At 38.2% G+C, this 13,272-nt stretch overlaps 1 protein-coding gene across 1 annotated transcript in view; it reads right to left on the bottom strand.

Moving 5' to 3' along the window:
• LOC124780123 (Down syndrome cell adhesion molecule-like protein Dscam2) overlaps window positions 1-13,272 on the bottom strand; it is a 372,570-nt gene that overhangs the window by 85,413 nt on the left and 273,885 nt on the right. The window contains exon 22 of the mRNA XM_047253757.1: window positions 6,842-7,018. Coding sequence (XP_047109713.1) covers window positions 6,842-7,018 — 177 coding nt within the window. The remainder of the gene's footprint in view (window positions 1-6,841; window positions 7,019-13,272) is intronic.

The following is a 13,272-nucleotide window of genomic DNA, read 5'->3' as shown; positions in this document are numbered from 1 at the left end:
GCTGCCTTGGTTGCGGTTGCTGTGCTATTAGTATTTACTTACAGCCAAAGAGAGGCGCACCATGGAAATGGTGAGCACCTTTTGTTATGTGTAGCTAAAGAGCTGGTTTCCATTCACGAAATTCCTTGTTTGCTGCATGAAATTGAATTTGGATTCTCCTGCATAACTTTGACTAGCTCTGATCAGTGACAGTTACATTTGCCTTAGAGCACTATGTGGATCAGCATTCCATGTAACAGTACAAGATCATGTTATTTTAAGCTGTTTGTTAAAGAAAAACAGAGTTTAGATTATAGAATGCACTGTCTTATGAAAGTTTTATTTTCCTTTTTTTAAATTTTTTGAATTATGGACTCTCTTTTTAAAGGATCTAATCTTAAAATTGAAAGAAGTTAACTCCCTGATGAATTTATCTTTTATTTGTGTCTCAAATTACTATCATTGTTATTGACACATAGTTAAACTTGAAAGGGCCTTATGAGATTTCCTGTTGTGTGAATCAAAATTTATTTTTCTGGTTATCTTGTGTCTGTGTGGTTTTAAATTTTGCCCTGTGTGTGTGTGTGTGTGTGTGTGTGTGTGTGTGTGTGTGTGTGTGTGTGTGTTCTAATATTCCGATTCCAAACTTAATGAAGAGACAGAACAATGTCTGGGCTAAGTTCAAGCTAATCACAGAGTATTAACCTCTGCTTAATGACCAGAAGTGTTTGTTTCAGGTTTTTCTATTGTAATTCATGTTGTCAGTTATTTTTCTGTTACAAAATTTGTTCTCTTATTTAAAAAATGTTTATGTATGGTTAAAGTTAAAAATTTGTTGAGGTATTGGACACTTGAATGATCATTTTCATCCTGGCATATTTTATATTTCACTTTGTTTATGTTAAAAATCCACTGAAACAAATAAATATTTTTAAAATTTTTGTTTTCCATATCCTCAGCACCTTACTGCTCCCAACTCCATGCTCCCTGCCTTTTCAGAACTGTTACAACTAAGTCCAATAATGGTGATGTGTTGGGTTTTCTGACAACTTGCACTTCAGTCAGATGATTGCTGTGACAAGATTTAGAGCTATGACAGACATACATGAAATGTAATCACAGTTGCAAATGGCAACAACCATCAGCTGTATAAGACAGTGACAATGTGACAATTTGTGCCAGACTGTGACATCTACATCTACATCATACTCTGCAAGCCACCTAATTGTGTGCGGTGGAGAGTATTTTCTGTACTACTAACTGAGCCTTTTAATTCTGTTCCACTCGCAAACAGGGTGTAGGGAGAACAATTGTTGGTAAGTCCCTGTATTGGCTCTGATTTCTAGAATTTTCTCTTTATGATCATTAAATGAGACATATGTGTGTGTGTGTGGGGGGGGGGGGGGGGGGGTGGAGTGGAATAATTTGTTGTCCAACACTTCCCAGAAAGTGCTCTCTCAAAAATTTTAATAATAAATCTGTCTGTGATGCACACCTCTCTTGTAATGTCTACCAGTGGATTTGTTGGGCAACTCAGTAATGCTATTGTGCCAACTAAATGATCCTGTGAGGAAACATGCCACTTTTTGTTGGATCTTCTATCTCTTTTATAAGTCCTATCTGGTAGGGATTCCAGATAGATGAACAGTACTCAAGAATTGGCTGAACAAGCACCTTACAAGCCATTCTCTTCATGGATGAGTTATATTTCATTAAGATTCTTCCTGTGAATCTGAGTCCAGCATCTGCGTTTCCCACTGTTTGTTTTATGTGGTCATTCCACATAAGGTCATCTGGATAGTTACTCCTAGATATTTTATGGCAGATGCTGTTTCCAGCAGTTTCTCATCAATAGTGTAGCTATGCAGTAGTGGATTTCTTTTCCTACATATGCACAATATGTTACATTTATTTATGTTCATTGTCAACTGCCAGAGCCTACACCATTCATCAATTCTTTGGTGGTCATTCTGCAATTTGTTACTATCTTCTGGCATTGTTACTTTGTTATAGACAACTGCACCATCTGCGAACAGCCTTAGAGAGGAATCAACACTTTCTACTATATGATTTATATATATATTGTAAACAGTAATGGTCCTAACACACTTCCTTGGGGTACTCTGGAAATTACTTTTAAGTCTGTCAATTTTGTTCCATGAAGAGTGACTTGTTGAGTTCTTTCTGGAAAGAAGTCTTGAATGCAATTTCAAATCTGCTCTGATACTTGATAAGCTCATATTTTTTCACTAAGCAGCAGTATGGGACAGTGTCAAAAGCCTTTCTGAAGTCAAGGAACGTGGCATCAACCTGACTGCCATTGTCTACAATGTTGTGGATCTGATGGAGGAACAGACTGAGCTGAGTTCTGCAGGATCTCTGTTTGTGAAATCCATGCTGATTTTAATAGAGGAGCTTTTCCTTCTCCAAGAACATCATAATTCTTGAACCTAAAATATGTTGTATAAATCTGCAACAGATTGATGTCAACAGTATTGGTATGTAATTGTGTGCATCTGTACTACACAGCCATTCTTAAAAATCGCTATGACCTGCTCTTTCTTCCAGTTGATAGGTAGCCTTCGTTGCTTAAGCGATGTACAATAAATTACTGCTAGAAGGGGGGGCAGGTTCTTTCACATAATCTTTGTAGAATCTTATAGGTATCTCATCTGGTCCTTATGTCTTTCCACCACAAAGAAATTGTAGCTGTCTTTCTATTCTGCCATCAATTATCTCAATACCTACCATTTCAACATTTGTACGATGACTGAAATGAGGGACCACATTGCAATCATCCATGGTGAAACAATTTCAGAAGAGCAAATTCAGTATTTTGGCCTTCTCTCTATTATCTTCCATATCAGTGCCAGTATGGTCACCAAGTGAATAAATAGATGATTTTGACACACTCACTGAATTCACATGTGACCAAAACCTCTTAGTGTTTTTACGCAGATTGATTGACAAAATTTTACTTTCAAAGTCATTGGAAGCTTCTTTCGTTGCTCTCCTTATGCTCATTTTCATTTCTTCCAACTTTTGTTTGTCAGCTAGGTTTTTACATCTGAATCTGTGATGAAGTTCTCTTTCTTTATGTAGCAGTTTTCTAACACGGCTATTAAATCATGGTGGGTCTTCTCTATGCCTTAAGACTTTACTCGGAACATACTTGTCTAGGGCACATTATATGATTCCTTTGATTTTTTTCCACGTGCTTTCCACATCTTTGTCCTCATCACCTAATATTTGACACTGACTGCTCAGGTACTGTGAAATTTGTATCCTGTCACTCTTGTTAACCCTTTTAGTGCCAAATACGATCTGATCGTGATCCAGATTTTCGGCGAAAAATGCCAGTAACGATCTGATCGTGATGCCTTTCTCATTCGCTAGGAAATACTAACAACTTTGCCTTCAAGCGCGGAAAAAATGAATGAGAAAGGCATCACGATCAGATCGTTACTGGCATTTTTCACCTAAAATCTGGATCACGATCAGATCGTATTTGGCACTAAAAGGGTTAAGCAAAAACACCTGCCTACATTTCTTACCATTGTATGTCAGACATGTTGTCATAAATGCTATCACAGCCTTAAAACCACCGATACCTTCCTATACATTAACTGAGTCGATAATTTCAGGTCTGTTTGGTGCCAGGAGTTCTAAGATGTCACCTTCACGAGTTAGTTCTCTAACTATCAGTTCTAGGTAATTTTTGGGCAAGCCATCCAGATCAATGTCCAACAAAACTCTGTCTCTGGCACCAGTTTTGACAGCACGACACTCTCAATCTATAATTGGCAAGTTGAAGTCACTCCCTATTACAACAGCATGATCAGGAAAATTATTAACAATATTCTGCAAGTTCTGTCTGAAGCACTCTACCAATAGGGCTCCTGACCCAGGCAGTCTACAAAAGCATCCAATTACCATTTTTGACCAATCTTTGATAGTTAACTTCACCCTGATTAACTGACAGTTGGAATCTGTGATAACCTTGCTAGATTTTTATCTATTTCTTTACTGCAATAAGCATGCCACCATCATTGGTGACTAGCCTAACCTTATGATAAATATTCCAATCTGAACTTAGGATTTCATTGTCATTAACATCTAGTTTCAACCAACACACAGTCTGTGCATTATAACCTTCAGTAAGCTATACTAATTCTGGGGTCTTTCCTTGAATGCTCCTGCAGTTTACTGAAATCATATTAACCTTTTCTGTCCCTGATCTGCCACAACGAACATTCTCTGAGAATATTGTGGCAAATTTAACAGGCAAATCATCGTTAATCTCAAGGGAGCATTTCTCTAACCTAAAAAAGCCCCTTGTGCACACCACACACACTCTGCTACCCTAGTAGCTGGTTCCTGCATGTAGAGCACGTCTGACCTATTAAGGGGATCCCACAATTCTGTACTTGATAGCGGAGGTCAAGAAATTTGAATCCAATACCATCACAGAATCATCTGAGCCTCTGTTTTAGACCTCCCACTCTGCTCCAAACCAAATGATCACAATCAACCATGGGTAAGACGCTACAAATAGACAGCTTAGCCTGCATCCTGCATACGATGCTAGTTTCCTTCACCAAATCAGCCATCTGCTGAGGGTGTCCTCGGAACCCAAGCAGCAGGTGTCATTTGTGCTGACATGTGCCACTATGTGCAGCTGGTTTCACCTAGTGTATTCAATAGCCACTGGCAGAATCTCTTCCACATTATGGACAAGACCCCCTAGGAAACATACCAAGTGCACAGTGGCATTCTTTCCCACCTTCCCTGCAGTTTCCCTGAGGGGCTCCATCAACCGTCTAACATTGGAGCTCCCAATGACAAGCATACTCACCCTCTGCACTTGTCCACATTCAGTAGGAAAATCAGGCACTGGCTCAACAGGAGAGGCATCTCCTGCTGTCTCAGAGTTATCATCAACATTGGGTAGCACGTCATACCTGTTGTTACGGTGTAGGGAGCCAGCCATGAGACCTGCTCCCTCTTTCACATTCCACTCAGTACATGTGAACCCACCACTGTCTGCCACCACTCTTGAGTGAGGATGGACCGGCTACATGAATATCAGAAGATGCAGGGGATTCCAATGGCATCAGAAGTGTCACAGGTCTCGGTCCCAGCACCCCGCTGCCACCGCAACTTTGGGCATTATCCAGAAGCATGTTGATGGTAGCCAACACTGCTTCCAGTGGTCTATGGACTGCAGCCATTAACTCCTTGTGTCCGCTCACAACAAGCACAGACCCTAGCCATATCATAGTGTGTAAAATCAGATATAAGATCTTATATGGCACTACTGAGTTTGGAATGTATGCAAAATATAATGAAGAGAATAACGAAACACTAAAAACTGCTCTACAGATTTCTCACTCTACCAGAAATAAATTTTTCTACTAAAGTGGATCTATCTATAGTTACCTGTTACTAGAAACTCTGCTTACCCTACAGCTACTGCATGAGATAAGTCTGCAAACTAGAATGCACTGATCTAAACTATATGCCGTGTACCAGCATGAGATTAAAATATAGTAGTGTGACATGGCAATCTGACAGCAGGAAAATTATACTAGGAAGCTGCATTACACAATGATGGGCGATAAGATCTGCTGCTGCTGCTGCTGCTGCTGCTGCTGCTGGTGTGTCTGCTCAGCTCGGCATCTGCCGGCACACTGACTTTAACCCAGATTTCCCTCTTACACAAGCAATCACCTTGACCACTCTGGCTATCCATCCCAGGCACAAACTTCTGTATGTGGTCATTCCTGCATCACAACCTGCATTAATACACACATTATGTAATTCACGTACAGGAGAGGACATTTTAACTGAAAGTCACTGCCTGGTATCAATGGATAAATGTGGTATTGCGGTGCCTGTATTGTTAGAAGAACAATTCAGTGTTCCTTCAAACAGGCATGCATGTCCAAAGGAAGATTCCATCATTCTTCCTAACACAGGCATCGAAATCTAGTATCCTATAGCAGGCAGTTCACCAAATGGGCACTAGACATCCTTGAGCACAGAGTCATTTTTATCTTTCTCCTGTTCATCCTCCAACCAACACTACCCCCATCTCTGTTCTAAACCCAAGCCTGACCCCTCCCCCTTGCCTCCTTCGTTGTTTGTCTCCTCCACATTTTTGCTCCATACACCATTATGCATCTCCCCTCTCCACCTTCTCTTGCGCTCTCTTACCACTTTACATAAGCAGTACATGATGGGCCTTCCTGTATTTTTTGTTTTTACACCATTCCCATTTTCTTTCCTTATTTTATTTTACAGTAGCAGATCTGCAGTGCTAAAAAACGCAACAAAAAACAATATTTTGGTATAAGTATTGTTTTCAATTAATTTTTTGCTGCATTTTTAGCACTACAGATCTGCTACTGGTCCAGTGCTTGCTAACCTGTCCTTTATTGTAACCCATCCCATCCTCTGGGTATCTCATTAGCCCCTCTTCCCTTAGATTCTAGATGACTTGCCCTTCCTCCTTTTCTTTCCTATCTACTTCAATTCCACTCTCTGCTCATGCCCTATGAAAGGAACCAGCAGATCTGAATGTTACACCTTTCACATATTTTTTTTTTCAACTGTATTCTGAAGTTAGGTACTGGGTATCCAACCTTCTTTATTTAAGCTTTTTACAGCTTATTTTACTTAATTCATAGGTTTAACATTCACATATTTGTGTAATGTGTGTATTGCTTACATATGTTACATTTTTCAAAGAATGTTTTCTGAAAGGTATGATCTACTTGCAATGCAGGAAACCTTTGAAATATTACAAAACTATTAAAAAATGTACTGCAGTAGCTATTAATAACATTCAAACTGCACATACTTGCAATATGTAATAAATCTTGTGATATACTGTATACTGAATTAGATCTGACAGGATTATTTCCATAAAACCAGTGGACACTAGGTGTAGGGTTCCCAACAGCCATGCATGGTAAAGTTACTCTTGATTTTAGTGCTTGATGTAAAACTTGAGAAAATGATGCAATACGGGCTGGAGCTGAAACAGAATAAATTGATTATTAGACCATTGGTATTATAATATGTAATTCATGTAAGTGACATGACAAACATTTAAGTGTTGAAAACAGTTGTAGAGGAAGGAAGCTATGATGACTTTAGAACTGACTTTTTTTCTCATCCAAACATTTCTGGACAAATAAGATGGAGAAAAGTTTACAATCTGTTTCTATTGTACTATTTCTACTCTTTATCAGTCAAAGATCAATTGCAAGCTCTTGACGTACATTTAGTTGACTACTTCAGAAAAAAACCTCCATTGCATAATGTAACATTTAGTACGAGGGTCACTCCAAAACAAATGCAAACCATTTTTTAAAAAAATCCTTTTTTTATTCTACATGTTTGAAAGTTTTACGGTGTGTAGACACATCCTTTTCGAACAATATTTTCATTTCTCCACATAATTCCCATCCCTCTCAACTGCCTTACGCCATCTTGGATCCAGCGCCTGTATACCTGCACGGTAAAATTCTGGACCATTTTGTAGGAGCCACTGTTTGGCAGTGTGCACAAGGGAGTCATCATCTTCAAACATTGTTCCATGAAAAGAGTCTTTCAGTTTCCCAAAGAGTTGATAGTCACATGGAGCCAGGTCAGGACTGTAAGGCAGATGTTTCAGTGTTGTCCATCTGAGTTTTGTGATCGCTTCCATGGTTTTTTGACTGACATGTGGCCGTGCATTGTCATGCAACAGCAAAACATCCTGCTTTTGACGATATGATCAAACACGACTCAATCGAACTTGAAGTTTCTTTACTGTCGTCACATATGTATCAGAATTTATGGTGGTACCACTTGGAATGATGTCCACAAGCAAGAGTCCTTCAGACTCGAAAAACACCATAGCCATAACTTTTACAGCAGAAGGTGTGGTTTTGAATTTTTTTTTCTTGGGTGAATTTGCCTCTCCATTGATTACCTCTTCGTCTCTGGTGAAAAATGATGGAGCTATGTTTCATCACCTGTCACAATTCTTCCAAGAAATTCATTTCCACCATTCTTGTACTGTTCCAAAAGTTCGCTGCATACCATTTTTCTTGTTTCTTTGTGAGCCATTGCCAACATCCTGGGAACCCACCTGGCACAAACTTTTTTTAACGCCAACACTTTCAGTATTCTGCAAACACTTCCTTCCCCTATCCCAATGTAGCGTGACAATTCATTTAGTGTGATGCGTCTGTCAGCAGTCACCAATTCATTAACTCTCTGCACACTGACTGGAGTGTGTGCAGTATGAGGTCTGCCGCTGCGAGGACAATCCTCAATATTGCCATGCCCACTTTTATCACGTAACCTGCTTGCCCCCTGACTAACTGTACTGCGATCGACAGCAGTATCTCCATACACCTTTTTCAACCTCTTGTGTATGTTTCCCACTGTCTCGTTTTCACAGCACAGAAATTCTATGACAGCACGTTGCTTCTGATGAACATCAAGTGTAGCATCCATCTTGAAGATATGCTGTGACGGCACCACTCACGGGAACAGGTTGAACAAAGTTTGATAACAATTGGGAAGGATGTATCTACACACTGTAACACTTTCACACATTCAAAATGAAAACTGAATTTTTACAAAAATAGTGTGCATTTCTTTTGGAGTGACCCTCGTAAAAGCTAATTCTCATGTAGCAGATACGGTTGGCTGCTTCAAATTCTATATCTCTGCTCATACTACTAATTTTATTTAAATATCAGCACTTATTGTGTAACTAACATTTTCACTGTTGGTTTCCTTTTTAGAAATTATGCCTACACTGCAAATATTAATTGAGGCCAGAACCACCAGAATAACATTGACACAACAGCTTCTGTGGGGGATATCTTCCATGAAAGAAACCCACCAAGCCTGATACGAGAGAAATGCTCAAATTAATTTTGACGCTTTTTTTTAGAAAAGCCTTTTTAAGTGATCAAGGTATCTTAATTGAGGCACGACATGAAAATACTTCAATTCTGGTAAATTGTTTTACTTAAAAGATGATGTTTTAGTTGTTATAATTAAGTCAAACTTCAATAAAGATACATTGGCAACTATTATGATACAGAAACTCCCTTAATACTCCGAACAGTGGAAACTCAAGGTTGGAATATCAACATTATTATGAAAAGGATAGATTGCTACTCACTGTAGAGATTGCAGAGAGGTGCAATGAAAAGACTGTTACACATTATAGCTTTCAGACAAAGCCCTCTTCAGGAAAGGAAACACACATTCATTCACACAAGCAAACATTCCTCATGCTGCAGGTTAGAACTGCCGGTGGTAGTGGTCATGTGTATATGAGGTGTGCTTGCTTGTGTGAAAGTGTATGTGGTTTCTTTGCTGAAAAAGGATTTTGCTGAAAGCTATAATGTGGAACAGCCTTTGCATTGTGCCTGTCTGCAACTCAATGGGTCATCTTTATGGTGAGCAGCAGTTTATCCTTTTCCGTGGATACTCTGCCTAGCAGTATCTAATTTCAGTTTCATAGTCCTCTGATCAAACAGAATTGTGTGATAAACATCACAATAACATTCTGTTTGATTTTAACATTTCTCCATAGATTTTAGATTTTGCATGATTTTAGCTCTTCTGTCCCCCTTTTTAATCCAGTGTAATCAATATACTATAAACACAATTTGCATACAAACAGAAACAGAAATTTGTGAGGGACTCTGAATGTCATTTTGGGGCACTGAATTATCCATATAATTGGCCTTCAGCATAACTTATAATTATATGAGACTTAAACTGAGTCAGAAGACACACTGTAATTCTGATGTATGACTCAGACGATAGCATAACAGTGAAGTCACAAGCCACCAAGTTAAAAGGAGATCCTTCAGCTGACGGTGACAGTCTTGGCACAATAACAATGGGTGCTGCAAGCAGATGCTTTGAGTGTTACAGACATACAAGCTTACAAGATGGTGCTGTTTTGTTTTTGCTTAGTGTGAAGTTAGCGACACTGATGGAGTGATGAATTTCATTGTAACACACTTGTGTTCTTGTTTAAGCATGGACACCAAATAAAAAAACATTCTACAAAATTGCTGTTTATTACACCCAACCCCAACCATCATTTCAAACATTGAATGAAGATGTGAATCTGTAACCAAGGAGGAAAACATAACTAGTCAAGATAAGTTTATTCACAGGAGTTATGGATCCAACTGGAATCCTCCCATGTCTCCAGACCTTTACCAAGTATAGTTCCCCCTCTTGTGAGTATTGAGTAATATTTTGCTGTTTATTGTGGGGGCTTGTATTAATGCAGTCTCAATTGAACATAGTCCTACCTGTTATGGAATAAGCCTTGGTAGCTGCACAGTTTTGCTGAAAGTACTGTTGTAGGACTTATCCTTAAAATGAATTGCAAGAAGTTTCTTTTTTAGTTCAAAATTAAGAATTTACCAATCTTTAATAACATATTTAAGACCTTACCAGTGATGACCAGGTCTCTTACAGTCTCTATAATGTTTACAAATGGGCAGTTGGTATGGACATATGTGGAGCTTAATTGTACTTATCTAACCAGACAGTAAAATTTCACATAGTACAGATGAAGTGATCATACATTACTTCACACACAATTAAGCAGAAAAAGTCTCAGAACAGTTACTATAGTCACAAATACTTACAAAATTTTAATGTCTATTGTTCATAACTATATTACATGTTTTCTCAGCCTGAATTAAATAAACATAGGAGCAAAACAAATGGTTCCCAAGGCTGGGCTAAAAAGCAGACTAGCTATACCAGCTGAAGACTAAGAGCAAAATGAACAGAATGACAGAATCCTAAGAACAGACTGCCTGAAAATGGTGTGTGTGTTAGCCTTATAAAGACTCACTCTAGGATTTTATTGAACTTTGTTAACTTGCAGTAGTTTACAAATCCTATACACCACAAAGTTCATCTTTTATTAGCTATTGATTTTGTTATCATAGTTTGCTTGTATATTATTTATCATGTATATTATTTACCTTACTTGCACAGTTGGGAATCCTGGGTTTATTACCATATGATCCAACTTGGTCAGTAAAACTTAGTTATTCAAAGGTTATTAATTTTTAATTAAGGATTCTTGCTTATAATACGAAAGTCAATTCAGAAAAATCAGGTGATATCAAAAGATCCCAGAATTTACATTAGGTTGGCTATAACTGGCACTGGAAATTTGGACTGGGTGAAATGTTTGTTTAACAATATGTTTTTAACTAATTACTTTTGAGTTAAAGTAAATACTTTACTGAAAAGAGGGCAAATAGCTCTTTAATGTGGAAGTGGTCTTTCCTTCTGAATTTACCTATTAGTTCATAAGGTTTCCCCTATAGCTAGATGTCCAAAATTTTATAATTGCAATAACTTTTGGTTGCCATCATTTCTGGTTCATCTAATTAGTTTACAACCACCAGGAGAACAAACTGAATAATCTGAATAATAAATTTTGGTTGGGAGAAATTTGTCTATACCATTTTGATAATGTGCATACTATGTGCTTAATGTAGGAACTTTAACATCAGAATTTCGAAAAGAAAGTTAGCAAAAATTTTATATAGACCTTATTACTTGAAATAAGGCTGTTTACAAAGTAGGATGGTGGGTGTCACCCTCCTGTGTCACAATAAGTATTTCTCAATAAGTCATCATGGCCTCTGGGTAGTAATCAAAATATCGCAGATTCAAATCCAGTAGCTGCTTAAATTTTGAATACAAATCATCAGGAGTCGTGGCTGAAGGATTCCAGCACAATGAGTCACCATTGTTCTGCTTACGGCTTTGTCAAAGAGGGTGGAAGAGCAGACAGAGGTTCAGGGCAACCTCTTGCCCCTCAGATGAAAAACTGCCCCTAGAAGCTGGAAGAATCAATAACGATCTATGACACGAGGGTACAAAAGGCAATTAGTTTTCCATTCAGATCTTCAGGAAGGAACTATCTAGGGAGATTCAACCATGAGAAAAATATTGAATAACCAATAAAAGTGCAATGTTCTAAGAGTTGGAGCATGGAATGCCAGAAGTTTGAATGTGGTGAGGGAGCTAGAAAAATCTGAAAAGGGAAATGCATATGAATTGATTACTTTTGTTCTAGACACTGCGCCACGCAAACAGTTACGAACTGCAACATGTAAGAGAAAAAGTCATTAGAACTGCAGTGCAGTGTTACCAATACAGATACAGTGAAAGTCAGTGTAATGAAAGGTAAAGAAGGTAAGGAGTTTTGGTTACATGAATATGGGGTAATATCAATAGCAGCATAAAATGGAGAGTTACTTTGAACAGTTTAGTGACTGGATTATTCTCATTAGAATTGACAGCAAGCCAGCACCAACAACAATAATTCAGTTACACATGTTGATATCACATGCTGAATATAAAAAGATAAAATATGTGATGATACTAAATGGATAATTTAGTACATGAAGATGGTTCGAGCACTGTAGTGGAGGAAGGAATAGAAGGCAGTTTTACAGTAGAATATGGGCTCAATGGTAGGAATGAGAGAGGAGAAAGACTAACTTAGTTTTGCAATAAACAGCAAAAATATTACTCAATACTCACAAGAGGGGGAACTATACTTGGTAAAGGCCTGGAGACATGGGAGGATTCCAGCTGGATTATATCACAGTCAGACAGAGATTCCAAAATGGGACATGGGATTGTATGGTGTACCTGGGAGTAGATATGGACTCATATCACAATTAAGTAGTGATGATGGGTAGACTGATGTTTAACAGAATCATCTTTGAGAACCAATGTGGGAAGAAGTGGGGTACAGAAGAGCTGAGGAATGATGTGAAGCATATTTGAAGTTCACTGTTACTGTAAGTACAGCAATAGTGAATACCACAACAGACAGTTCAGTTTAAGAGGAATGGACATCTCTGAGAAAGACAATCACAGAAGTTGGACAGGCAAATGCCAGGATGTTAACTGCAAAGACATCTCAGGTACCATTAGGAATAATTCAACTGATCGAAGAGAGAAGGAAGCACAAAAATGTTTAGGAAAAGACAGAAATACAAGTCACGTAGGAATTAAATAAATAGGAAATGCAGGATAGCCATGACAAAATGGCTGCAGGAAAAGTACAAAGAAATCAGAAGGAAATGGTCATTTGAAGGTATAGCTCAGCATACAGTAAAATCAAAACATCTTCTGGCAAAATCAAAAGCAAAAAAGTCAGAATTAAAAGTGAAATAGGAATTCTACAGCAAAACACAAAGGATAGAGTGGATAGATGGG

The sequence above is a fragment of the Schistocerca piceifrons genome, chromosome 1 (genome assembly GCF_021461385.2).
Source record: "Schistocerca piceifrons isolate TAMUIC-IGC-003096 chromosome 1, iqSchPice1.1, whole genome shotgun sequence".
Classification (NCBI taxonomy): Eukaryota; Metazoa; Arthropoda; class Insecta; order Orthoptera; family Acrididae; genus Schistocerca; species Schistocerca piceifrons.
This window is presented reverse-complemented; position numbering and strand designations above follow the sequence as displayed.